The 26804-nt window shown below is 35.5% G+C and overlaps 1 protein-coding gene across 1 annotated transcript; it reads right to left on the bottom strand.

Annotated features, from left to right (window-relative positions):
• Positions 1-26745, bottom strand: LOC116170761 (eIF-2-alpha kinase GCN2-like; the record flags this gene model as incomplete). Its single annotated transcript, XM_031487265.1, is given in 21 exon segments — positions 1-1007; positions 1059-1174; positions 1224-1392; positions 2496-2656; positions 2707-3015; positions 7981-8193; positions 8247-8571; positions 13552-13688; positions 14007-14265; positions 14317-14458; positions 14505-14633; positions 15901-16035; positions 16154-16362; positions 16411-16469; positions 16524-16766; positions 18330-18552; positions 18763-18940; positions 18988-19149; positions 19202-19429; positions 20101-20251; positions 26445-26745. Coding segments are annotated over 20 exon segments (3744 nt in total). The 3' UTR covers positions 1-796.
• Positions 26746-26804: the final 59 nt, after the last annotated feature.

Here is a 26804-nt window from a genome sequence, read left to right as displayed (position 1 = left end):
AATACTTATATGCTTTATCACAATAAAATATAAAAATGCATATAAAAATAGATAAAAAATCGATATGATTAATGACATTAACCTGACAATTATTATTCAAAATTTTATGTTTCATATAGTAAACCAAACGGTCTATTGGCACATTAGAACATGACTTAAATTTATCCTTTCACATTGGTATCTTATCTTTACATTCTGATGCTCTACAGTAAGAAGGATATTTTTTTTCCTTTAAATTGTGTAACACATGATTCTAAGATGCCTACAGATACAAAACACATTTTTTTAAATTTTTGCCATTGATGCCCTCTTTCATTAACGAGATATTGATGAAAGTTCAATTGGACCATAAACCTACTTTGTTACAATTCAAAAAAAATGTGGCATCTTTGAAAATTAGATTTGACACAATACCTATAATGTTTTACATTGGAAATGTAAATTATCCTATTTTTCATACATAATACCTACCTACTCTTTTAATACAATGATCTTGCTTAAAGCTACCGCAGACGTGTAACAGATAATTGCGATAGACCGAGATCACCTTGCATTTATTTCACACACACTTTTAGTAGGTAGGTATACAATAAAACCATTCTGATAGAACGCGGACAAATAATAAACAGAAATAGATTTTGTAAAAGGCAATGTAAGATGATTGGAACCTTTGTTGTATAGTGTACACAATCTCTCGCTTTTCATTAAAAATCAATCCTTCCTATAAAAAAGGAACCATATCAAGCACCATATTGCCCAAAACTACAGTAATGCATATGAAGACTGAGCTTATGCTTTATAGGCGCCTATAGGCTGCTACTGGGGAAACAGCCAAGGTTTCTGAAATAAATGATTGCTTCTTTAACGTTCTATTCGTTTTAAAGACAAACATATCCTTAATATGAATAGCATCTGTGTCAGATATGTTAAAAAATATTACTTGTTCCTTATTATGCTCGGATAACAATTCACATACTGTTTTAAAAGGGTACTCTAGTGTGATAAACCTTAAAATTGAAAATTACACAAAATATGTACAAAAGAACCATAGATCTCACCAGTTGTATATAACTTCATCCATTTTACAATGATCGATAAAAGACTTAATCAAATCTTTTGTTGAGTTAACCACAAAGATAATGGAATCTTGCATTTTGTCCTTTTTGTGTAGTATCTGTAATGATAAAATTAAATTACTGTATCCAAGATATGCCAGCGTCAACTTTAATCGTGCACTTAAATTGCTCATCTTCGGTTAATCCAGGAACAGTTAGAAAGAAGATTGGTGCTTCAAAATGAATTGGCTTCGTCACGACTAATCTCCAGTTCCGTTTACAGTATAAGACAATTTCTACAGCAGGAACTACATCGTTAATGTCAATTACGCGGTTTCTGAAATTAAACAATTTTAACAGCGATATATGCATAATTAAGATATTGTTAGTTACAAATCCTATTAACTCCGCCTCCACAATACTTTCATATTTTAACAAAAAGCTACCAGAAGCGCTGAACCAAATTTTTACCACAATTATTGAAAAATATCCTAAATACCAGAGAAACGGGAATGTGTAGTACCTATACAGGGTGGTGCCTAGCGCATCGCAGCATAGGGATTTCAATGGTAATTTCTTTATGGTCAATTACTAGCTCCTCTAATTATTTTAGAGCAAAAGTCTAAATACGTTTTTTTAGAAAAAAAAATACTGCATTTGTTCATACTTTTAGTTATAATTTTCCATTTTTCAAAACCGTAGAAATCGACAAAATAAAAAATTACATTTTTATAAATCAGTGATGCTTTGGAATCTTTTAACAAACTACAAGCGCATCGCATCTAAGTTATGGTTGTTTGACGTCGAACGATCTTCATATTTAATTCTGTTTCAACTAACCGACGCAATAAAAGGCATCTTAGGGTAATGTTTTTTTAGAGAATGTATGCTGCATCTGCATCAGATACTATTTGTTTATCATTTTCCGGAATCATAGTACCTCCATAATCGAAGAAAAAAAACTGATTTGAAGAAGATTTGTTCCAAAACTCATATTCGGATTTTCCGCTACTGCAGCCAAAACGTTGAATGTATTGTCGTTTTCCTGATGGTTTTGACGGGCATTTTGAACGTTATTGCACTTGCAGTTCTTTAACTAATTTATAAACAAGTATAAATTTAATATACGTCAAAGGCAAATAATGAAACGTGATTCGGTTTTGAAAAACGAAAAATTATAAGTAATAGTATGAACAGATGCAGCAATTAGACTTTTGCTCTAAAATAATTAGGGGAGCTAGTAATTTACTATAAAGAAATTACCATTGAAATCCCTATGCTGCGTCGCGCTAGGCACCACCCGGTATACATATATACATATAAAAGACCGACTATTCTCACATTGCAATCGACAAGTGACAACAAGTGTTTCATGAGAACACTGGATTTTAGTAGGCACATAAGATTTGTAATTAACTGGTTATTATTAAATATGCTTACGAATTTCTATAACGTATTAAGATTTTGTTTTTGATCATATTGCTTTTCAATAAGATACAGCAAGCTATATCATTCTTCCCACAAAATTCAATCTGGTGCTTCTCACTCTGCATCTTTATAAAGCTACACGGGATTTTTGCGGAATGCAACCTCTTGAATACCTAAAATTTATTGCGTACACAGAGTTATATATGGTACAGCACGACATTACTTCAACCGCTTGCACAGGCATAGTTTTGGAAAAATAGCATACGGTAACATGTTCAGCTGCATCCGGTTTTGACATATCTAAAACTCTCTTGAAGTTATCAAGTAATGCAGTGATCCCCACTCCAAATCTTTTAGCTCTAATCATTGGCACTTTCGAGTAGACCCTGTTTAGATAATCGTCATATCTTCCAGCGAGTGCTACTTTAACGCTCTCACGTTGACTTGGCACTTTGTAATGTAATTCAGCTAGCATGCCTGTTTTTTTCTGGCAATTAGATAGTAGGCACTTAGGATCAAAAATGAGATTGGCCTAAAACACACATTATATAATTATGCACATATTCCATATTGGAATGAAAGTGGGAGCAGGATAAAACTAAAATAGGACTCATTGTGCGGATATTGAAACAACACTTTTTAAAAAGCTATACTATAAAAGGATAAAATTTTCAGGGCTCAGAAGTATTTGGGAGAGATGTGAAGATAGGAGGATACATATCAGAGGCAGGGTATCGAATTTTCCGTCTGGATCCTAAGAGGTGGTTATTTGGTGTTTGGAATTTTATGAAACCCTACTAGACAAATGTCGCGTATCGTAATTCCAAAATAGACGCACAAGAACAAAGGGAAGATATTATGATAATTTACCCCTATGGTTAGGCAACACGCCTTTACATCTGAAACAAAAATACGACATTCTCTATGCTAGGGTATTTTTCATAACGAGTGTTTTTAATTGCACACTTCGAGACTTAACAACCGCATAAACACGAAAATGCAAAAAAGTAAACAAATTTTGCCTCCTTAAATATGGGCGCCACAGGCTTCAACGCATAGCATTATTATCAGTCCCCTTTCTTTCATATAGTCTAAGGGCGGGTTTATGCAACTTCTTAATACTTAATATTTAAATCTTAATTCTTATAAAATAAAAAGATAAATGTAGAATGTCTAATAATCGCGTTTCTCCAATTTCTTAGTTCCTAATGCGTACCTATCGTAATTCTTACTACACGACCTTGAAAGTTCCTAACTTTCAACTTTTAAGCATTAAGAATTACCCTCGGAATTAACAATTGAGAAATCTGAACATGGCGCATGCACGATTGTTCGAAATATCAGCTTCCCTCAATTTGATTGGCAGTTATTTGGTGTTAAAAACAAAGACTTACGGAATGGTGTAAACTTCTATTGGGAAATTACCTAAGAGTTAAGATCTATGCATAATGGATTAGAAATTTTGATGTGTTCTTATGTACAGGGTGTAAAGTGGAACACAGGCGTTTAACATGGGAAATTACTTTTTCTTTGCGCAAACGTTTCTTAATTATTTTACGCAAAAATACTTCAAATAAAAGTTATAGAGATATAAATTCTGCATGTAAATCATGTGAAACGATTATTCTACCTCTTCTTGTACGCGATAAAATTAATTATAAAGATTCTGGACTATGATAAAAGAAAAACATAGTCCATGGCTACTTAGACTAAAAACTCGTGAAAACAGAATCTTTATAATTAATTTTTTGCGTACAAGAAGAGGTAGAATAATCGTTTCACATGATTTACATGCAGAATTTATATCTCTATAACTTTTAATTGAAGTATTTTTGCGTAAAATAATTAGGAAACGTTTGCGCAAAGAAAAAGTAATTTCCCATGTTAAACGCCTATGTTCCACTTTTCGATTTACACCCTGTACATGCAATTTATCATTGTAGGAGTTGTATACCTGGTGGTGCACGGTAAGTAGGAACATAGGGATTTAACATGGGACATTAGTTTTATGCAATATCCTGCCCTGCTGTACATTTTACAGAAAAAACTGTAGTTTAAAGTTGTTCATAATTAAAAGGTGCATACAAAGCTGTTTTTACATGTTTCATTAAGCTTTTGGTATACCCGCAAATTTAAAAATAAATTTCAACATTTCTGTTCTTAGTAGCAATAGCCATGACTTTGTCGTTTTATGAATTGCTACTAATAACACTATAACAGAAATGTTGAAATTTATTTATCATGTTTTCCACCTGCATTTATGATGCATGACGTGTTTTTGTTTAACTGCATTTGATTCGATTATCTCAGCTTTATCGTACAATTTAAGATGTTTTTTTCACTACTAGCGTCTGATGACATGATTATTAACCTTTTTTCCACTTGTAAAGTAGGCTTTCTCGCCAGTTGTTCAAAGTGGTTAATAATGTGCAAGGTTGTTTTATTAGAAAGGTTGTCTGGTAACTCTAAACCAATAGAATGCTTGCATTTTGAAGGTGGGAAAACGTCATCCAGAATTCACATTTAAAATTGCTCATTGGTCACAATGCTAATAAAAGGGGTAAAAAATTTAGTTTTTGCAGTATATTTTTGGATTTATATGGGTATTATGTATATAAGGGTGGATCTTATATTGGAAATCTTGGAAGTTTATCGACCTTTGAAAGCAATCAAAGTATTGCAAAAATGCGTGTGGTGCGTAAGCTGTTTTACATTGCACGAGGACTTGTGAAAATGTAATCAAATTAATTTTAGAGGTGGAAATGGATAAAATTCCGCGTTCTACAAAATAGGAACCACCCCTATGTATCAATACCTAGCCTTTGGGAATTAAAACTCTAAACATTCTTTAGCGTATGACGCCAAATAAAATGCTGTTGCGTTTTATGGAACATGTATATTTATAGTATGTACAAAATGGTAACGGAGGTGCACACGGCGAGCTCTGTCGTTGGGGTGAGCCCAGATGCAGGTCTTCTGACTGATGGAGTGTGGCGCCAGGTCGAGCTGGCAAGGCGACCTGGTTCTGCAGGTGGAGAGCTTTTTGTTTCTTGAGGTGCAGTCGAAGCAGAAATTGCGTTGCACTTTGCAGAGTTCGTGGCTCTGCTTTTAAACGTTTGCGGCCAGGGACGCTACGCTTTCATCGGTTGGCCGTTTTGACCAATGAGGGCGCAGCACATTTTAGTTTACTGCCGGATGTGAAACATTTTCTTACCCATTCTTTAAGAACGGTCGGGTATTTGGGAAACGTAAAAACCGAGATTTTATTTACACCAGGATGAGGAATTTTAGTGTTACCGCCACTCATCTAAAAAAATACTTAATTATAACATATAAAAGTGCATATAATTGATGAACTAACCTTTCAATCACGGCTATGAAAACCCACAAAATTCACAAACTAAATGTCTTTATATTGCATCAAACAGGTATCTACAGCTAATATATGTCCTTATGCACTTCAAAATTCAACAAATTTTAAACAAATAAACTATAACTCAAGAAAAATAAGCACCTGCGCGACTACAAACAACGTTGAACGTCAATGTCTGAATTCTCGATGACGTATACATTCCGTCCCTCCCGCTTCCGCCCACATAGTTACCAGGTAACCTTTGAAATAAAATAACCTTGAATAATGTGTACATTATAACTAGTAGTCAATAATGAGAACTGTCACGCTGTCACTTTTCGAAAACACAACCTGAAATTTCGCTCAATAAACGTTTAGACAAGTTCTCTAAAATGAATAATTGCCACCATCCGCCATTTCCAGCGAAATTACATACCTAAATTTCACATTTTGAAAAAAAACGAACGAAATTACTCTTTGAAAATATCTCAATGACAGAACAAAATACGGCCTGTTTGACTTGTACTTCTACGCACTTGATTGGCATGTTAAATTAATAAACAAAAAATTCTGTCCAACCGTTCACTTTCTTATCAATATAATATGTTAATTTAGAGGACTTCAAGTGCTAGTAGTGAAAAATATACCACAGTAGAGAAGTCTATTATTGCCTTCGCACCTTACACCCCTCGGCGCAAGCGCCTCGAGATGTAATATTGGTGCTCAGGCAATAATACTGTACTTCTCTACCTTGATATACAGGGCGTTTCAAAAAGAATCATCCGATTTTAAAAATTTATTGCTATTCATCTATAAGTCCGATTTCATAGAACAATGTACTGTTAGTAAGAGGAAGCTCTCGAGTTTCGCGTGGTTTCCGCTAGGTAGCAGTAGCGCGCTTCTGTCAACGCCCAGCTCAGTTATTGTCAAAATGGCGTCTAAACAACAGAAAGCGTTTTGTGTTATACGGTTTGCTAAATGTGAGTCTGTGATTTCCGTGCAACGTGAATTTCGTACCACATATGGTGCTGATCCTCCTACAGCCCAGAGCATCTATCACTCAAGAAATGCTAGCTAAGGTGTGGGACGAATTTGAGTATCGCATAGACATATGCCGTGCATCTCAAGAGGGCCATATTGAGCACCTGTAAATGGTGTATAAAAAAACTTTATTGGTTATCCTTTAATATAAAATTAACCTCATGTCCATATTATTATTAGTATTGAAATTATAAACCTACAAAATCGGATGATTCTTTTTGAAACGCCCTGTATAATGTACTATTATTTGTGTATTGTCTCTTGCATTTTGTTCCTGTAGTTCATTTATTTCCCGTATTTGTGTGTGTTAAGGTGGGTTCATAGCTCTCCGTTTATCCGTTGCGTTTATCCGTCAAACGGATAGTGCAATTTGTTAAGGTTCATAGCAATCCGTCCACATTGTACATTTGCAACGTATAACCATAACCTAAATTTTATTTTGTACTGTACCCACCATGATCTTCAGTACGTAGAAACTACTATCAGATTATCACCGCGAAGAACGTAATGGGCGAACACTGTTAAATTTGCTCTTAAGCGTCAACAATATAACAAACATAACCTTACTCTTGTTAAAAACCGGACCAACGGAAACGTAAATGTTCAACTTCAACCAACTTTCCCGTTGTAAATGGACGACGTACGGTTTAAAAATTTACTGTTTTCTGATTGGCTAACGGACAAACGGAAACGTATAAACGGAGAGCTATGAACCCACCTTTACGCTAGGTTTTTTTTTCTTGCTTGTTAGGTCGCTCTGCTGGTAGTTTTCCCCAGAGTTGCCAACACGCAAGTATAGGGTAAGTCAACATTCTCAATGTCAGCTTGGGAGACCCCTAGGAACATTACAATGGCTGCTTTCGTGATCGAAAATACGCCCACCATAGTCAAATAGGCAAACAGGAGAGCCGCTTATACAAGTTCTCTAACTTCAAGGTAGAGACTGCTAATTAAATATCTTACAAGTATCTTAAAAAAAATTTGCTAGTACAGAGAGAACCACATAACAAATAGATTTTCAATGTCCCCAAGAATCATAGTACATAAAAGGTAGCAAATTTTAATTTATTTTCTTTTAGTTAAATATCACACCTATTCACTTACCGTCAGTCCCAGTCTTTGAGCAGTCCTACAAATATTTCTTAATTCATCAATGGCTTTTTGCACCTTCTGATTCAAATCAGGTTTTCTGAAAAAATTCGAAAACGCAGAATTCCACGAACCATCCATCAGATTCCCTCTAGTTCCTAAGATTTTTAAGTACTTATCGAAAGGTTTAGATTTCATATAGAAAGACAACAGCGCTTTCCTGTCATCCTAAAATTCAAAGCGACTATAACAATATTCTGCCATGTAAAGCATTTTATTACCATCGGTAAATAGCCTGAAATTAAGGACACATATGAGGAGTGACTTAGTATGTCACACTCTTCAAAAATAGCCTCAAGTATTGAGGAGTGACTTATATATAATGTAAAATTCGAAGGTAATAAATTTACGAAGGAGTTGCGTATTTCATCCAAAATAAGTAAAATTTCTGCCTCCGGTAGATAATTTTGGTCCTTACGTAAGTCTATAGGCGTGATAATATCAAAATCACAAGAGTATGATTTACAATTCACAGATTTATGGCTAGAGTAACAGCGTAACCATGTTGTGCTCCTTCCCAAAGACACAAATTTGGCCAATACATTCCTACAACAAAAGTAATAATAGAACCTACCTACACTATCAATGCTTTACAGAAACAAAGTAAAAGTTGTGCTTGTTTCAAATGCTGTAAAATTGAAGTTTCATATATTATTGATTGGTATAATTTTGGGAATTAAGAGTTCAATCAAAACACATTCGAAATAGCAATTTGAACATTCTATGTACTTGTAGCCCAGGCAATACAGAACATACGATGACCTTTGCTTGCAAAATTAATGGTAGTTCTGGAAATAGGCTTACATTATGTTTTTTGGGTTGCTGAGTCCAAATTTTTAACTTCCCACCAAAAATTCCCTCCGCAACCCCCCCAAATCTCGAAAAATAAGAAAAAAATATGTTTTTTTAAGAAACCGTTTTTTGTGGTTTCACGAATAAAATACCTACAATTTTGAAATGTAGATATACAGTATGCAACCAAAAACGTCCTAATAGCTTTTACGTACTACACTACGCACGTAGGGGGCGCTGGCGTGCGTTGAAGTATGCTCATTGGCGACTGGCGTCTGGCGCACTTCGCTTAACAACCCACGACTTTCGTGTTAGCTCTCCCTTCACCCGCTTTATCTTTCGTTTTAACCACCCCCCTCCTTTAATCTCTCTTATTTTTCAACATCTGGAAGTCAACCCTCAACCTCCAACTTTTCCCCACCTATTTTCAGATAAGTTCAGAATTAAGAACGCATCTATATAGGTATTTAAAAAATATAGACTTTTATTACTAAATTAAATTACCTACTATTTTCCGTTTAACTGGAGGGCCCACAGCTGAAAATTAGGTTCATGCACCAAAAAGATTTAATTGGTTTCAAAGTCCCGTTTTTAAAGTAGATTGATTGATCAATTGAAGAAGACAAAAAAGGAAGTTTAGAAACGACTCATCTGACAATTCTTCCGTGTTTTCGGAAAAGCTGGACCATCAGATTTGTGTGATTTCCCCAAAATAATTTCATCAGCTTGATGGGCCACCTTTTCAAATAGCAGTTCGAATTCCTCTGCTTGTCCATCCTCTTCATCAAAATCTTTGACGATATCTTTAGGGCTATTTTCGCATGAATTGTTGCACTCGAGGCACATTATTGAACATTTCAACCAACTTTTCCTTCATATACACGCGCCACGGCATCCTTTTTTTTTTACACCCAGGAGATTAGCTTTAGAATGTTTGGTGGAGCGGAAGGTATAAAGGTAGTGACAGGAGATCGTCCGTAGCTACTATCGGAGTAAAATGTAGAGTCCGCTCACTTTGAAGGCTCAAATCTCAAAATCGCTGGAGCCGATATTAATGAAATTTTTGGAACGTATCAATTGGTAAGTTGTTGTTAACATACGTAAATTGTAAATTTTTGCTGCCAGGACTTTTTACGTTATCGAATTTTCCTCACAAAAAAGTACTCTAAAATGCGTGATTTGTCGCGATGCTCAACTGTACAGGTCCATAAATAGTTTATTTTTCCACGAAAATTCATACATTTCGGGTATTACATAACCCAATTCTTGCTGTAGCTATTGTAGAAAAAATTATGGAAATATCTTGTTCCCTTTTTGCGTAATTAGCGGAAAAGCAAAAACATTGCAACGCAGCTATTATTGAAGGAAACGACTTCATTCTTTTTTTATAAGATGAATAAAATAGCAAACGTCATAAATGCGTACATATTGTCTGAAAACAACGTGTGGATGTTTGTTTTTGTGTAAATTAGCCAATACTCTACGTACGAAACAAGATGAATAATAACCTGCGGTTTTCATGTGTGATGTGCGGCAAACATGTTTTGTTTAACTGGAGCGTTACAATACAATAACCACAGATGGCCATGGCCAATGTAATGTAAATTGTCATTATTATTCTTTCGTGGGTACCTACAGGACACATGTTTGATAAACAGATATATTATTCAAAACCAGAAAAATGGATTGTGGTTCATAATATTTTCTTACATTCAAATATATAAAGGCCCATTGCTCATCCAGAACTACATTAACAGTTTAGTTGTCACGACGTACCACTATATCTATAATAAATAATAAAATGCCTCGTTATGTGTCCGTGGAGTTTAAAGAGATTGTTGTGAAGGTAAAAAGGTTCTTCGAAGAAGAAGAAATGAATGGTGTAGATCGAGTTCGGCTCAATCAAGTAACAAAACGAACTGCGCAATGCTTGGGAATTAGCGAAAAAACAGTTCAAAGGGTGTCCAATGAAGCAAGTATCAGTGGTATAGTTTCAGGACCAAAACCAAAAAGTGGTAGACCTAAAATAGAGATCGATGATTTTATGAAGGGCGTTATAAGACGACAAATATTACATTTTTATATGGAAAAACGGTTTCCAACCATAGCCGAACTCTATCAACGACTGAAAGATGAGTGTCCAGATTTTCCGCAAGTGTGCAGCACCACAGTAAAAAAATGGGTAAAAGATATGAATTTTATCTATCGCAAATTGGAGAACAGGCCTATTTTAATGGAAGTGAATGCAATAGCTGCTAAAAGAGCCGAATATCTATACGCCATCAAAAGATATAGAGAAACGGATTGGAATCTATTTTTTACAGACGAAACATGGTGTGGCGCAAACCATTCAAAAAAATTTGGTTGGGTGGAATATATAACCCCGGAAAACCGCGACAGCTTTGACCAATATCGAGGAACCATACAAGAAATCAATGGGTACAGGGGTGGAATTAAACGACCTTCTGGAGCTGGGCAACGGATCATTATACTTGACATCGGCAACGAAAACGGTTTTTTACCAGGATGTAGCAAATGCTTCATTGGGAAGAAAGGGTCAGCAGATTATCATGACGAAATGAATAAACAGCATTTTGAGGAATGGTTACGATATGTCTTGGGGGTGATTCCCGATAAGTCAGTTATTGTACTTGATCAAGCACCTCCTGAATTTCGAAACCCAACAACTGCATGGAGAAAAGCAGACATAATTGAATGGTTAAATAAGCGAAAAGTTCAGGTACCAGAACACTTCGATACATTCGATCAAATGACAAGGCCTTCACTTTTGCAATTATCTCACATGTACAAAAAACAGTATCTTCTGGAGAAAGTGGTAAACGATGTTCGACAGGATAAAGTGAAGCTTTTATGGCTTCCAGTAGCCCATTGTGAGTTCAACCCCATTGAATTGATATGGGCGTATGTCAAAAATAAAGTTGCAAAGCTAAACACAACATTCAAAATTAAAGACGTATTAGACCTCTGCAAAGCAACATTGGAAGATGTGCCAAAAAGCGTTTGGGCTAATTGTGTTGACCATGCCAAGAAAGTAGAAGATATGTACCGAGAAAAAGAGAATTTAATAGATGTCGCCATAGAACCTTTGATAATAAATCTCAACGACGAGGATAGTGATGACGAAGTTATCGACTTTGATGAAGATGATCTCGAAGAACATAGCGATAATGATGATAATGAATGTATATGAGTTGACTGATTAATACAGAATAACAATTTCATGCATGTATTACTTAACCGTGTACTTAGCGTGTGTGCCGCTTTATACGAAACGTTGCTGCAAGGTACAACGTTGCGATTAAATGACCTTCCCCCCAACTCCGCTCGAGGTGTTGCGTTTATCTTTTTCGCTCAAAATATATTAATTCCTGCAGCCCTTGACATTTTTTTGTCATTGATTCTATTCCGTGATCATATCATTTGTAATTGTCCTTTATCGATATGAACAAAAGTTTTTAAAGTGTATCTTATAATAAGCGAATAAACGCGTCTGTCATTTTATCGCTGTAACGTTTGCGTAATTATACAGAAATGCATAAAAATGTATCGACTTATAGTTAAAGGTGTATTCTATCACATACGTAAACATTATCCCATTCGAGTGAATACTTTTTTTGTAATTAAATCCTAAAGTTCTGAGTTCGTATACTTTCATTGAAAAAGCGCGCTTTCCCGTACATATTTCACTATCACATTTTCCCAAATTTAACAAGAAATATGACATTACGTACGGATACGTAGAAATAGTTGACGATTATATTACGCTTTATTTGATAAAAATCGGTTGGGTAGTTTTTTTTTTATAACCGTTTAAAGCCAGCGGACTCTACATTTTACTCCGATAGTAGTACTTTTCCAGCTCCATTTTTGTGGTTCCATGACATTTCCTAGCCAAAGTTGGACTTGGTGGTACGTCCTGAATGAGTGTTTCTTCATGTTGGAGGCAAAGAGGATATATTGTGTTTACTGATGTACACAGTCCTAATGAAACACTGATGTCTAAAACCGTTTAAAATCATGTTCTCATCCTAGCAATCATACAAACGAAGTAAAAATTAATTCCAAGCTTTTGCGATAGCTTGTACGTCTTCGTCAGTTTGTCGCACTGTCTACTTCCTTTTAATCATTTCAATGAGGCGATGTTTATTTCTGCTGTTGGATAAAAAATTTGCCTGGCCGACACGGAGTCATAGATTCATCAAAAATTATGTCAACCGATGACTGCTTTCTTTCCCTTCGCAATCTTTCTGCGCTCTTCAGGGGAGGGGATGAACCAAGAAATTGAAAATGACAGTCAGCGATAAATAGGCAAGGTCGTAAAAGTGGCGAAAACCAAGCAGTTATCGTCTAATGTCCCAGCGTGCGTACGGCACCAAGGCCCATGTTCCGAGACGCGCTAACGCCTTACCCATTCTCCCTACGTCAAAATATCATATGATTTTATTGTCTCAAATTTTCTCTACTTTTCAAATTTCCAGATAGTTTTTCTCTGAAATACACAAAATAATGGATTTTTTTTAAGAACGATATTTTTTCTTTTTTTTCAAAATTTGGGGGGGTTGCGGGGGGAATTTTTGGTGGGAAGCTGAAAATTCGGGTTCATAGACACAGAAAACATAAAACAAGCCTATGTCCAGAACTACCATGAATGTTGCATCATTTCCTGGACTATTGTGCATAGTGTAGGTTAAATCAAATCAGAAGACTACTTACCTATTATTACAAGGTAGCACCATTAGGGATCCTTGACTATCAACTAATTTTATGCAGTTCGTACATGTACTTCTACAAATGTTTTGTACGGATGATGCAGGCAAATCTATGTTCTTCCCTCCATATTGTTTAAAAACCTAAAATCGATCTCAGTTAATAATGTCAAACGCAAAAATGATACATTGCTTTGCACTAAGCATGAAAGAGCAAAATGAGTGGGGTGAAGTTGGTTTGCTAAAATTTGCGCATTTTTCAAAGGAGATAGTTATTGTGCACGCTGAATATATACAAAGCTGCAACTGTTTTGAAACTCTTTTTGGATGTGCTTTTTGGTTCAGCTGTAGCTTGTATGGCAGCTCAGAGAACTAAGGAACAACATTGTTGAAAATATTAGTGATTATGTATGTTGTGAGGCTGCTAACAATATCATTTAGTGCTGTTTAAAAACTCCTTACATCAAAAAGAACCCTGGTAACGTTTTCTATTTGATGCATGTTGACATAGGGTAGCCTTTGTATGTTATTTATACTGTTCCTAGATGCAGAGGTAAACAAGTATTCCAAAAGATACTTATTCATTCTTGACTGGGGATTATCAATAAGTGTGCGAATCATCAGCATTTTCCTCTCATCTTCTTCGAGCGAAGGGATACAATTGGAATTTCGAAGCTCGTGACAATTAGGACGTTTTTCAGGGTCATGGTTAAGTAGCTTTCTGAAAATGATAAGTTAAATGTAATAGAACTCTTCTTTGTCATTATATCACCTTATTAATATTTCCTGTTGATGGCGTAAGCTAAAATCAAAATCACTAGGAAATTTTATATTTGCGGAACGTAAATCTTTTAGAACTTCATGTCTTTCGTGTCCGACCAATGGTGGATAGCACATTTCAAATAGAATTACACCTTAAAGTAATAATTAAAAAAAAGCAAAACAATTTTAAATTTTTACCTAAGCTGTACATGTCCAATTTGGGATCACGGATGATAGTGTGGGATGAAGATAATTCAGGTGCACGATAATAATAAGTTCCATATACAACTTCATAGCTTCCATTTTGAGAAGAATTTGCTTCAACATCTACCAAAAAGTATAGTGAGGAATGACGATTGCGAGGATGATTCACATTTAAGCCATAACACATGTAAAACTACACCATTGAGTTACTAAATATACAGAGAATGTTTCTATGTATGCATATGGGTTTTGTATACTTAAAAAACAAGTATAAATTGTGCACAACTCTTGTGCAGATAAAGCGCATGTTTTTACCCGAAATAGCTTTTGTTTTGACATCACCAATGGATATATTTCTTGCAGACGTCTCTTCCGACAATCCGTTCTTGAGGTATAAGGAAATATACCCGATCACGATAAGAGGTCGAGGAGGAGAGCTATGGTTGGTAGAAATTAATTCCTTTCGTTGAGACCTTTCATTAGAGTACCATGAAGGATAAAAAATTCCAGGACTGTAGCACCATTCCCCTAGAAGTAGTTCGAAACGGCACAAGTGGGTCCGGACGGACGGACAAAACGCAAACGATACCACATTTTTTTTTAATTCTTAAAAAATGCGCTAAAAATTTGCTGTGACTAGCACAGATACCACTTGCAACACCTGCGCATGCACGTGGCTGGTTTATGCGGAAGAGGAAATTTATTGCGTGGAAACGATTGGACGGCTGCCATAATTTTCAAACGTAAATATTGCGAAGCGTGCCGTATTAATAACGAAGCGAACGTTTACTCGTTTCGGTGTATATTTGGATTAAGGTGTTCGCGTTTATTATTTGTTACTACAAAAGAGTTTGGGTCCAAGGTGCAAAAATATTCCGTTGCGCAATCAAGGTTGTGCATCCAATTTGTTTAGAATAAATTTACGAGCAAAACGACTACCGGTAAAAAGGTTAATGATAATTAATACAAGACTGCTGCCTTTCAAAGGAGAAACCCATCTGACAATTGGAGAAGATTCAATGCAGCGATAAAAGTAAGTTCCTTAGAATTTTTGTATTGTACTAAAATAGGATTCGGCCGATTTTTCATAAGGAATTTACATTTGAAGTAATTTTTATATTCCTGAAGTTTGACATTCGCGGATTTATCACTTTGACAAATTTGTGTGTGATCGGCTTTCGCGAAAACTAGACCGTTGCCGGCGGCTACGTTTGTCCTTCTCGCCCAAATCTTGCTTTTCATTTGACGGGCAGGGCAGAATGCTCTGAAAACGAATGAGTTCGCACCGACCACGCGACGTGGAGGAACCGATCAATGCTGCGTTTTCATTGTGATTGGACGCGAATACAAAATTGCATTAAATGTAAATCTCCATAAATCATAAACTTACCTTGTGATGGGTACAGTTGATTTGTGGTAGCTAATCCAAAATCTCCTATTTTAACATGATCATTAGAATCTAAAAATATGTTTGGCGGTTTTAAATCCCGGTGGATAATGTTCTTATTGTGAATGTAATGTAAACCTAAAATAGCATATTTGTAACAAAACACAGTGATTGTTAAAATAGGCAAGATGTGCATCCAGATTGTGATGAATTTAACTGAAATTATGTAGTAAGACAAATAAATTAAAAAATTTACCTTCAACAATTTCCTTCAAAAACCTCCAAATCCTGTTCTCATCCAGATAAAGGTTTTTAGCTATAGCAGACTCTAAAGTGTTGCTTTCACAAAATTCCATTTTTATATACAATGCCTTTCGGTCAATGTGAGACGGCAAGGCACTAAACCCGTTGCATTCTCCACCATCCATTTGATCTACAGGAAGTTCATTATCTTCCAGTCCATCACTACAAAATAATTCACTATAATCGTTTTGCTTTACAAATTAAACGTACAAACTGGTATCTACAATAAAACCTGCACTGGTCGATGATAAAGAACTTTGGTGAAAATTCTACATAAATAAAAAAAAAATAATTGGGCAGAACTAGACAAAAGAAATTCTTACCGAGCCAGACAGGGAAGTATCATCTAAATCGTCATCATTCGTACTCGGAGAAGAATGATAGTAATCGTGTATGTTGTCATCGAGTACATCATCAGTCCATGAATTATAATATCGAACAATGTTTTCATGTTGCAGATCAGCTAGAAATTTCGCCTCTTTTATCGTTTTCTCGTTTTCTTTGTGATTCGTTGTCAAATTAATTACTTTCAAGGCATAATATTTCTCATCAACTTTATCTTTCACCTAAAACAAACAAGTAGGCATAGATTTATTGCAAAAAGTAAGTAGTTCTAAATATGTAAGGACTGGTAAGGGTTTATGAATGGCCGTGTAGCTATTTTGAATAAAGGGTGCAAATGAAAACTGATAGTCACTATGAAGCGTTAAGGGCAATTAACCAAACTAAATGACCTTTCACCAAAAAAGACGATGGCGATCCGGGTAAATAATGTCGACCATCGTAGCACCTTCTAATAACCGCACCCACCACACTATGTGTCATTCTAGATCGTCTAAAGCAAAGTAAAATAACCAAGAGCAGTTATTGCAATTATTGGTGAATGAAACTAGAATCTCGTATAATTTCGTGCATATTTAAAGAACACTTATTAAATAATTTAAATATGATTCTTTAGATTTGTTTTCTTGGAATTAATTAATTAATCTATTGGTTAAATTATCTGGCCAGCAGTTCTTTTTAACAATTGTAACTACCATCACATCCTTATGGTCTGAGAGCATAGATCCTGCAAAACCCCTAATGTATTCTTCCCAGTTCCCATGTAGCTCCCATTAATTTTTCGATACCCTATTTTATGACCTTCATGAAAGAGCCTTGGGAGCCTTGCCCCTTCAGGTTGATTCTCTCTTTACTTGCCTTAAAACTTTATTATACTCTGTGTCCTGTGACACGTGCTAATTTATCGGTGTAATGGTTTATTTTCTTCATTACGCAACCAATATTACTTGTTGAACGATCCTCCGTACCTTTTGGGAGGTAATTTAATAGATGGCTCCATCTATTGTTGGAATTTGAACCACGCAATTTTAGCGGCGGTCGATTGTCACGCCATCATTCATTTGTGACAACACTTCCTTTCCGTCGAGAACCATGTTGGGTTACACTTCATCAAAAACCAACAGCTGAAGCGTTAGATCAGCACGCATGGAATTTTAATTGCCATCATCCATATTTTGTGAACGGATTTGTCCTTAATTCCGTAGGAGGATTTTACATTGCGATCTATCTTGTTATCGTAAGCAGCGCCATTTGCATTTTCCGTATTTGGAGTGTACCTTTTCTATAGGATTCAGATGATATTTGTCATATTACAATTTCCCTCGACGATTATTGCATTCATCTATAATTAGCCCTCTTATTTAAGAGATATGTACATTTTAGTTCATCCAGAAAAAGGGTTTACCTTTGATTTTCTTTTAGGGTTTTAATTATAGGGTTCAACTCCTATTTTAATTGTTACCAGTTTAACAGACCAGTACAAATTCAATTTAATTAAACTACAAGGACCAGCTTAAGTTTCGGAGACGTTTTATCCACAATGTGACACAAGAAACTCTATCCATAAACATTTTTTTGTGAATTTCTTAGTTTTTCAGAAATTTTAAATTGAACAGTTAACCTGTTCTTTTTATAATTTTTCTAAATTTGCACTTTTCTCAGAAATTAAGCTTCTCCGGAAAGTCATTTGCAGTATGCAGCCTGGACTGGAGCGAGACTGGAGCGAGACAGGATTGGTGTATAACAGGGACATAGACCACTAGACCAATCGACTATTGATTACGTACCTTATAAATTTTTCCAAAGGATCCCTTCCCCAGTTCGCATCCTATTTCAAAGTCACTTTCAATTCTAGAACACTTCCTCTCTAAAGCAAATCTTGAGTTATCATCATCAAATGATTTATTTTGCAACTGGGTACAGCTACTTGCAACACAAGGTTCTTGAATGAATGAATGACTCAGTAATTCCTCCACAACTGACAGATCACAGCTTGTTGCGGATCGACACCTACAAAATATAGAAAATATGATAATTAATTACAGCTACTGTGCTATTCAAAAGCTTTGGATTACCAAGATAGAGATTCAAAGCTATTAATGTATGTAAGGTAATTGCATTAAACCTTAAAAACAAGGAACAGCTATTTTGTATAATGTTGCATGTCTTTGGGATAACCATATGCCTGAATACAATTACTTTGGGGTTAAAAGTACTTACTTATTTAAAAACTCCTGGAAATGTTCGGAAAATGTAAGTATTATATCTCCACCATGTAACGCAGCTAACATATCAGCTAAAAGATTCAGTGTGTTTCGTTTCTCTTGATTGCTCAAATCAACATTAGAGCAACTAGTCAAAAATGTATCTAATCCAAAATTGCACACCTTTACGTTTCCTAAAATCTGATCTTCAAACAAATTATACACTCAAGAGATTGCCAACCTTGATTATCTATAAATACTGACGACGCAAGGATACTGATGCAATCAATTTCTTTTATTGTAATGTAGCGAATTACACTTAAAATGTTTTTCGTAATATTTTTTAACATGTCATTAGTTATGGAAATATTCTTTTGAGACATTAGAGACATACTCAGAAAACCTGTAGTAACGCACAATAAAAAGATGCATAGGTACATTATTTGATATCCTACCAAAATCGAACTTCTGTAAAATATACAAAAACCAATTGCCTTCGTCAATATGTTCAAATTGAAAACTTTTCAATTCAAACAAATTATCGTGTTGCAAATCTGTCAGTTTTAAAAGATACTGCTCACAACTCTCCTTCTCTCTGGTGGCAATAAGTACTTCTTGGATGACATATAGTTCTCCTGTGTGTATGTCCATTGCGTTATAAGACTTGTAGCTCGTTCCAATATCTAGAATTGTAGAGGATGTCAATAAAAACAACAAATCATGTCTGAAAATAATAATGAGCACGTAATTGAAAAGAAGTAAATATTTGTATAGTCCAGTGATTGTTCACATTAATTTACTTTTAAATATGCCTACTCCTTGCTGCACACTCTGAATGCCATATGATTAATGCAAATAACGAGTATATATTTATATTTGTCGAGGAATGATTACTAGAGAGGAATTACGAAAATTACAGCTACACAATTAAATTGTGATCATTATTGATAAGTGATGAATACATAATAAATAAATGGGTGGATGCAGAATCGGTTATTACTGTTATAGTGCTAAGAAAGACACCGACAAGAGGACCTAAATGAAAATCAGTAGTTACGCGCCTTAATGCACCACGCCACCACAACTCACTTATACATATATATAAGATTTAATAAATTAATAAACTAAGTCGAATGACTTTTGAGTAAGCAACTAATTACCCCAATGGTTCAGTGTTTTTCTCTCTATAGACTTAATCTATTCGACAGTAGCTCAGCAATAGCTGTCTTTACTAGTATAAAAAGATTAATATATATGTATAATACATTTCACTCACTTCATAATACCATTGTATTTAATAAATACAATGATAATACCATGCTTCACATTCTGTACCACAGCCCCATATACTTACCAACACATGCTCCTTTTAATACAACACAATTTCCTTTTGCGAATGTTATTAATTTAGTGCCGGTTAAGCGCTTCATGGAATTGCATGACTCATTTATGGTCACGCTGATATCTTCAATTTCGTCAAGATAATCCATAGTTAATCACACATACTGAAACAAAAGAAAAACAATAAAAGGATTCAAACATTTAAACATTTAACAAAAACAACAAAATCTAGAACAATCAAAATAGTAATTTTGCTAGTACAGATTCAGTGAGCTTAAAAGCAATTCGTCATACTTTTAAAGCTGATCTCAGGGGTTAGATGTAGGCAAAATGATTCACACATAAACCCAGCAAGAGCCTATAGAGAAGGAAAGGAGATTGTTTTTTAACCGTAAAATAAATGTGGGCATGCGTACAGCATCTGTTTTGAACAGGTGGTCACTTTAGGCTTTGAAGGTTTTTTGTTAAATTTACAAATTTGCCGGTACAGGAAATTTTATACGTAAGGAAGAGAACGGTACTAATATGCGAGAAGATAAAGCATGTTAAGATGAGAAACGGGTGTTCAAGTAGATAATAGTCGAATCGTTACAGTGTTGCCGGTTCTAAAAATCGTTGTGACGAAGTTAGCGAGATGGTGTTTCTGCTATACGTTCACATGTATAAACAAGTTAAAAAGTATTGCATTCATTTCCCATTTGTAAGATGCAACTTCTGTTAAAATCGTAAAAATTCGGCCACAAATATGAAAGATAACGTTGCACATGAGCAATTCATTTGCTGGGGTTAAGTGGAAGAGCAGACTGTGGCATTGCCGCAGTGCTGAACTTCGCCCTTAATGTACTGCAATAAATCTTTGTTTTCTATTTTTGGAACAATAAAGGCAATATTATTATTATTTTTGACATGCTATTTCAATTTCAGTTTATAAGAAGAATTTAATTTCAATGCTTTTCTAAATAAGAAAGTTGGAACTGCGCATGCGCAAAACCAAATTTTGAAACTGGCGTTAGATTTTCCTTTATTCCAAGTGCCTATGTATCACATTTCATTTAAATTCTTCCATAAATAAAAAAGTTGGCACTGTGCATGCGCAAAAACAAATTTTGAAACTGGCATTTGATTTTCCTTTATTCCAAGCGCCTATGTATTAAATTTCGTTTAAATTCTTCCATAAATAAAAAAGTTGCGCAAAACCAAATTTTGAAACTGGCGTTAGATTTTTCTTTATTCCAAGTGCCTATGTATCAAATTTCGTTTAAATTCTTCCATAAATAAAAAAGTTGGCACTGCGCATGCGCAAAACCAAATTTTGAAATTGGCGTTTGATTTTCCTTTATTTCAAGTGCCTATGTATCAAATTTCATTCAAATACTTTTATAAGTAAAAAATTTTGCAATTCGGTTTATAAATGGTCGAGATGCGAAAAGGGCACTGTGAATTTTGAATCGATTCGATTCAACTTTTGGCATTGCGTATTATATGGCTAAGGCTATGCCCATATTGAATTTCATGCAATTCAGTTCATAACTAACGGAGATGTAAAAGCGATCGGGCATTTCTAAACAAAATTATCGTTCACACGGGCAGATAGAGGGACAGACAGGCACAGGAACAGACGGACAGACCAACAGACCGACGACAGACAACAATACAAAATTATAAATGATCTCTAGGATGGTTAATAAACGGCAAAAGTGTAAAATTATGGAACATGTAAAAAACGGTTTGTTGGTTTTTTTACAATAACTTTTTTAGCAATAAACGCAGAAAAAATTCCTTCCTTGGTACAAGACTCGACACCATAACGAACCAAATAGCGAAAAAAGTAGAACAATAGCTCTTAAGATAAACAACTAGTAGCGTCGCAAAAGTAGCGGACGGACGGACAAAGTGGTCACAATAGCGCATTTTTTTTTATTTTTGTGGAAATGCGCTAAAAAAAGAGAGTGAACGCTTGAGCTCAATCTAAAAATTGTATAATCTGATTAACGTGTATAAATATAAATTGTTACCACGAAAGCGTTTGGGTACAAGGTGGAAAACGTTCATTGGGTCCCGTGTTTTTTTAGCGCATTTTTTAAGAATTAAAAAAATGTGTTTCTTAAAATTTTCCCCAGCAACAATAACGCATAGCACATGGAATGAACGGACTTGACTAGGTTTTTGTGTAATTATACCCTCTTTCTCATTTGGGCGCCCTAATTGGGGTTGCGAAAAATTCCCTATTCGATGAAATTTGATATCCAAATTTTACGAAATTCTGCCCATTTTTGAGGACCAAATACAGTTGAAATTGTTTTCTTTGAATTTTCAAAAACTAACTTTGGATTCGTTATTTTCATGTTGAACAACCCCCAGATATCAAATCAGAATTTTTTCGCACTCCCATTGTTTACCACGGTGGTGGTATACAGAGGTCTGGAAACTCAGACCTGTTTCCTATGTGAGAAATGAGTTCGCTACGGCTACGCCAAAAGTCGTCACGGGCGGCGTATGAGTCGAGGAATGTTCGGAAAGATGCGTAAATAGATACTTCTAGTAAAGGCAACGGCGATATCGCATATTTAAAAATCAGATGTGCGCATGCGCAGACTGCACAATGCCAACTTTCTTATTTATATTTCACCTTCTGATATTATATCTAGGCTTTCGTTTTTATATCTACCTAGATGATCTATGTAGTAGATGAGCAACGCACTCTACAATGAAGACAGACGGACGGACTGAAAATAGCGAACTTCAATTTTTTTGAAACGCTGTAAAAAGGATATACCCAACACTGCTTCTGAAGTAAAACCTAGGAACGCAGGAATGTCAAAGACAATAGTAATATTTGAATTGCTTGATAGATATTGTTCAAAAGCGCTTAAACTTTTGTATTGTGATGGAACCGAATTAGCGCGCTAAAATTCGATTTAAATATTCCCGACCCTGGCGCGAAGAAAATAAGTCAAGGTTGCGCTTTGTTTCGTTTCCGTGGAACACGTGTTTTTTTTCTTCTCTGTTCTACATTGAAATGGGCCATAATTTACAATAAAAGTGTCAAATATAACGCTATGCGAGAAAACATAATGATGCCTATCGACTCGACGTCTCGGGGCACGGTCGAGATTAAGAATTTTCGTCTAGAATTTGTTTGAAAAGGGGACAGAGGTAGTGGTGCTTTTGTTGCGGACAGATGTAATTTTTACGTTGCGAATAGTGAGTGCAGCTTCGACAAAAGGTGATGTTATGATGTACTCGTTTTTTTTATCTCTATGTCTATTGCATCCATCTAATAATGATATGATCGTGTTCGATTATTTGCCAATTTAATGTTATTCTCGTACAGCATGATTATCGCCATTTATAACACATTCTAGATACAAATTGCACTTTTAATTATACTGGTCCTACTGTGAATTACTGACCGATTTACGTACTTTTATTTATATTTAGATACTGTATGTTCCCTTAGGGGCTATATTCAATACAAGTATGCAGAACTACATTCTAATTTATAATTGAATTTATTGCAGCGCATTTCGCTATTGTTTGCATGAATATGTTACGGTTTATTTACAGGGTGCCGGTGCTTCATCTGGGGGCGAGTGACGTACGTTAGGTGGTTGATTGTTACATATTGCACTTGGCATTGTGAATTAATTACTTGATACTAATGTGTGCTTTGTGTTTGTTGTAATGTGATATACCTACTATCGTTATACTCCTACTGTTTATTTGAACCGGGTGATTATGATTGTTAATATTTGGCAGGGTGACTTGTTTCGAATATGTACTGTGCTATATTTGCGAGTATATTTGATACCGACATTTAATCTCGATTTGACGTAGCAGAGGCTGGCTAAAGTTCAGAACTGACATACGCAGAGATTATGTTTTATGTACTGTTTTTTTGTGTCTTTGAAAAGAGACATCTTGCCGATATTGCTAATCAATCCGATTAGTCGATCCCTGACATGTAGTGACCGAATATTGGTTTCGTGTCAGTCTTTATTATGCCAGTGCAAATATGTCAACTGTCGACGCATACATAAATTGTGTATATTTTGTTTATCATTATGTATGCGTGCGAGTTTGCCGATGGTTGCTAGCGATTTCATACTGTAACGGAAACGCTCCAGACATGACGTCGCCTTTGGCGCTCTGGAATTTTCTACGCGCGCGATAGTGGGATTTGTATAGGAATATTCTAGACTTATCCGGTAATTACGCAAGTGTTCTGGACTTACATTGCTTGCGTGTATAAATGGTTGCGGACCGAACATCGCAGGCAGTTTATTATCGAACGAGATAGAGTACATATGAAACATCGGGCGCGGAAATATAAATTGCGAAGTGTGTGATATAAATAATCGATTAAATTGTACGGTTTTTATAGTGTTTTAGTTTTGTTTAATTAATATTGATATAAATCGAACCCGAATTTATAAATCACGTTACAATACAATGTTGACCTCGATGTTGACATGTCATGGCCAGAGCAACTAAAGACTACTAGGTGTGGGATTTGGACTGGCCACCCAATATCCAAACTTATTATATGAATTTATTGTAATGTTTTAATGATTGTTTTTGTTATGTGTGTGTAATATTGGTTCTTTAGGAATTCCAGTGGAGCCTGGGATTCGACATTGTATTGATGTACTTGACAACATGCATTTATGCCACTACAGACAACTAATTTTGCTATAAAGTTCAATATTAATTTGTTGGCTGGGTTTTTTCTTGGTCAGTTCTTTTTTTTCCCAGCCTATTTTTATATTTGTACTCGGTGAACTACCATTTTCTAAATTTAATCTTGCAATGCGAATTATTTGGATTAAATTTCCGTTTTTAAAGCATGTACTTGTTTTATTTGTATTCCTTACTTGATCCTCACTCCGATAAGCAACACATATCTTGTAGCGACTTTTAAAAACACAATGTAGTAAGTGGTCCTATTATTCGGTTATTCAGGTTAGGTAGGTTTGTCTAGAGTCTAGACGATCACGTGTCATGGGGTTCAGTTAGTTTGGGAGGGAAAGTTTTGAATTTAAATCTTGAGTTGCGCAGTCTCTCGAGGCTGGCCTGGGTACATTACAGTACAGTACAGATGCAAGTGTTCTTTTTTGCTTGCTCTCCTCCTCCGCCTGCTAGGGTTGCACCAGTGGCGTAGCTATCGGGGTAGTAGGGGTTGCAATTGCTATCCGGCGCCAAGTACCGAAAGGCGCCGCGGTTAGTATGGTTTATTGGTTTATTTATTATATTACTTACATTTACATCGCGGTTGGGATTAATCAGAGTAGCAAAAATTCAACAAAAATAATCTTACAAGATTTAAATTTAATTATCTAACTGTGATACAGTAACCTGTAAGCTTATGTATAAAAGAAAGACCTTTATTTAACATAAAGGCCTATTGTATCTCGAAACTTGAAAATATCACATTTCAACTAAATGAAGTCATGCGAGGTGCACGTGCAAGGATGCGATGCGAAGCATTGAACGTTATCATTATTGCCCTGCACCTGCATGTGTATGCGTACTAAAATAAATTGCTAAAATCTTTATTTTTTATTTTTGGAGAAAGGCGCATTAATTGTTTTGCTACCCGGCGCATCGTACTCTAGCGACGCCACTGGTTGCCACATGCACATAGAGACCTTTTGCGTTTCTTAATCTAGTAAAATTTACATACCTATCCTTACTTGGAGCGTACGCCGTTGCTTGAGAAATAACGTTACACCTTGTCCGGGTTACACCTTATTAGGAGTAAAGTTCCACGTTATTTACGTTTGAATAACGTTTCCGTTAATACGGTCATTGTCAAGATGCATGTAACATGTAATACAGCATCCTTGGGGTGCAATGCAAAAGCTAAAATAACAGCAGTTTCAAATAAACGTCACGAAAATAACGTTTTTATAACGCGGTAAAAAGTTAATAAGGGGCAATTTTCAAAAAGAATGCAAAAGTTCTCTTATTTTGACGTACCAAAAACGTTAAGGCGACACCCTACGCACAGAATACGGCCTACCCTACGTAAAATATCAAGACTTTGTGGGAATGTTTGCGATTGACTTTTCTTTAAATTCAAGTTCAAGTAACAGAAACAAATCGGTTTCGCACAAAGGGCAAAAGTTTGTGCAATGTCACGTAACTATCCACAAAACACGAAATTTTCGCTGAATTACACGATGTGTTGTCTAAAAGATTCACTGTATAATCAATGCCTGAAGCAAATGCAACAAGTGAACTAACTCTATGGTAGCTACTAATTAAATACAGAGCTCCGAGGCAAGAAAACAAACACGAAACAAAATTTGATAACCCACGGTTGTGGTTGTCCTAGGTTATTGGATAAACACTTACCAAAATAAACAAAGTTTAGCCATTAGCCATTCACTAAAACACAAGCAAAATACTGGTTAACCCAGGTTAACCGGTTTTCTGTAATAACAAAGTAAACAAATCAGTAAGTAAACAATCAGATAAAGATGAACAAACACTGGTTCTGTATTTCACTACTTCTATAGTTCTATGCGTCATCCGTATATTTTTTAATGCACTAAAATCCGTTCGCACAAATTATTTGTTTCGTTATTTGTAAATCCGCGTATCTGCTCCTCGTTTTGTAGAGTTCTCTCTACTCTACGTGCGGTAAACCCATCGACTATCGAGAAAGTAAAATAAGACCCATCGAGAAAGGGTAAACCTGCATGCAGAATGCAG

The sequence above is a fragment of the Photinus pyralis genome, unplaced genomic scaffold, assembly GCF_008802855.1.
Source record: "Photinus pyralis isolate 1611_PpyrPB1 unplaced genomic scaffold, Ppyr1.3 Ppyr1.4_LG1, whole genome shotgun sequence".
NCBI lineage: Eukaryota > Metazoa > Arthropoda > Insecta > Coleoptera > Lampyridae > Photinus > Photinus pyralis.
This window is presented reverse-complemented; position numbering and strand designations above follow the sequence as displayed.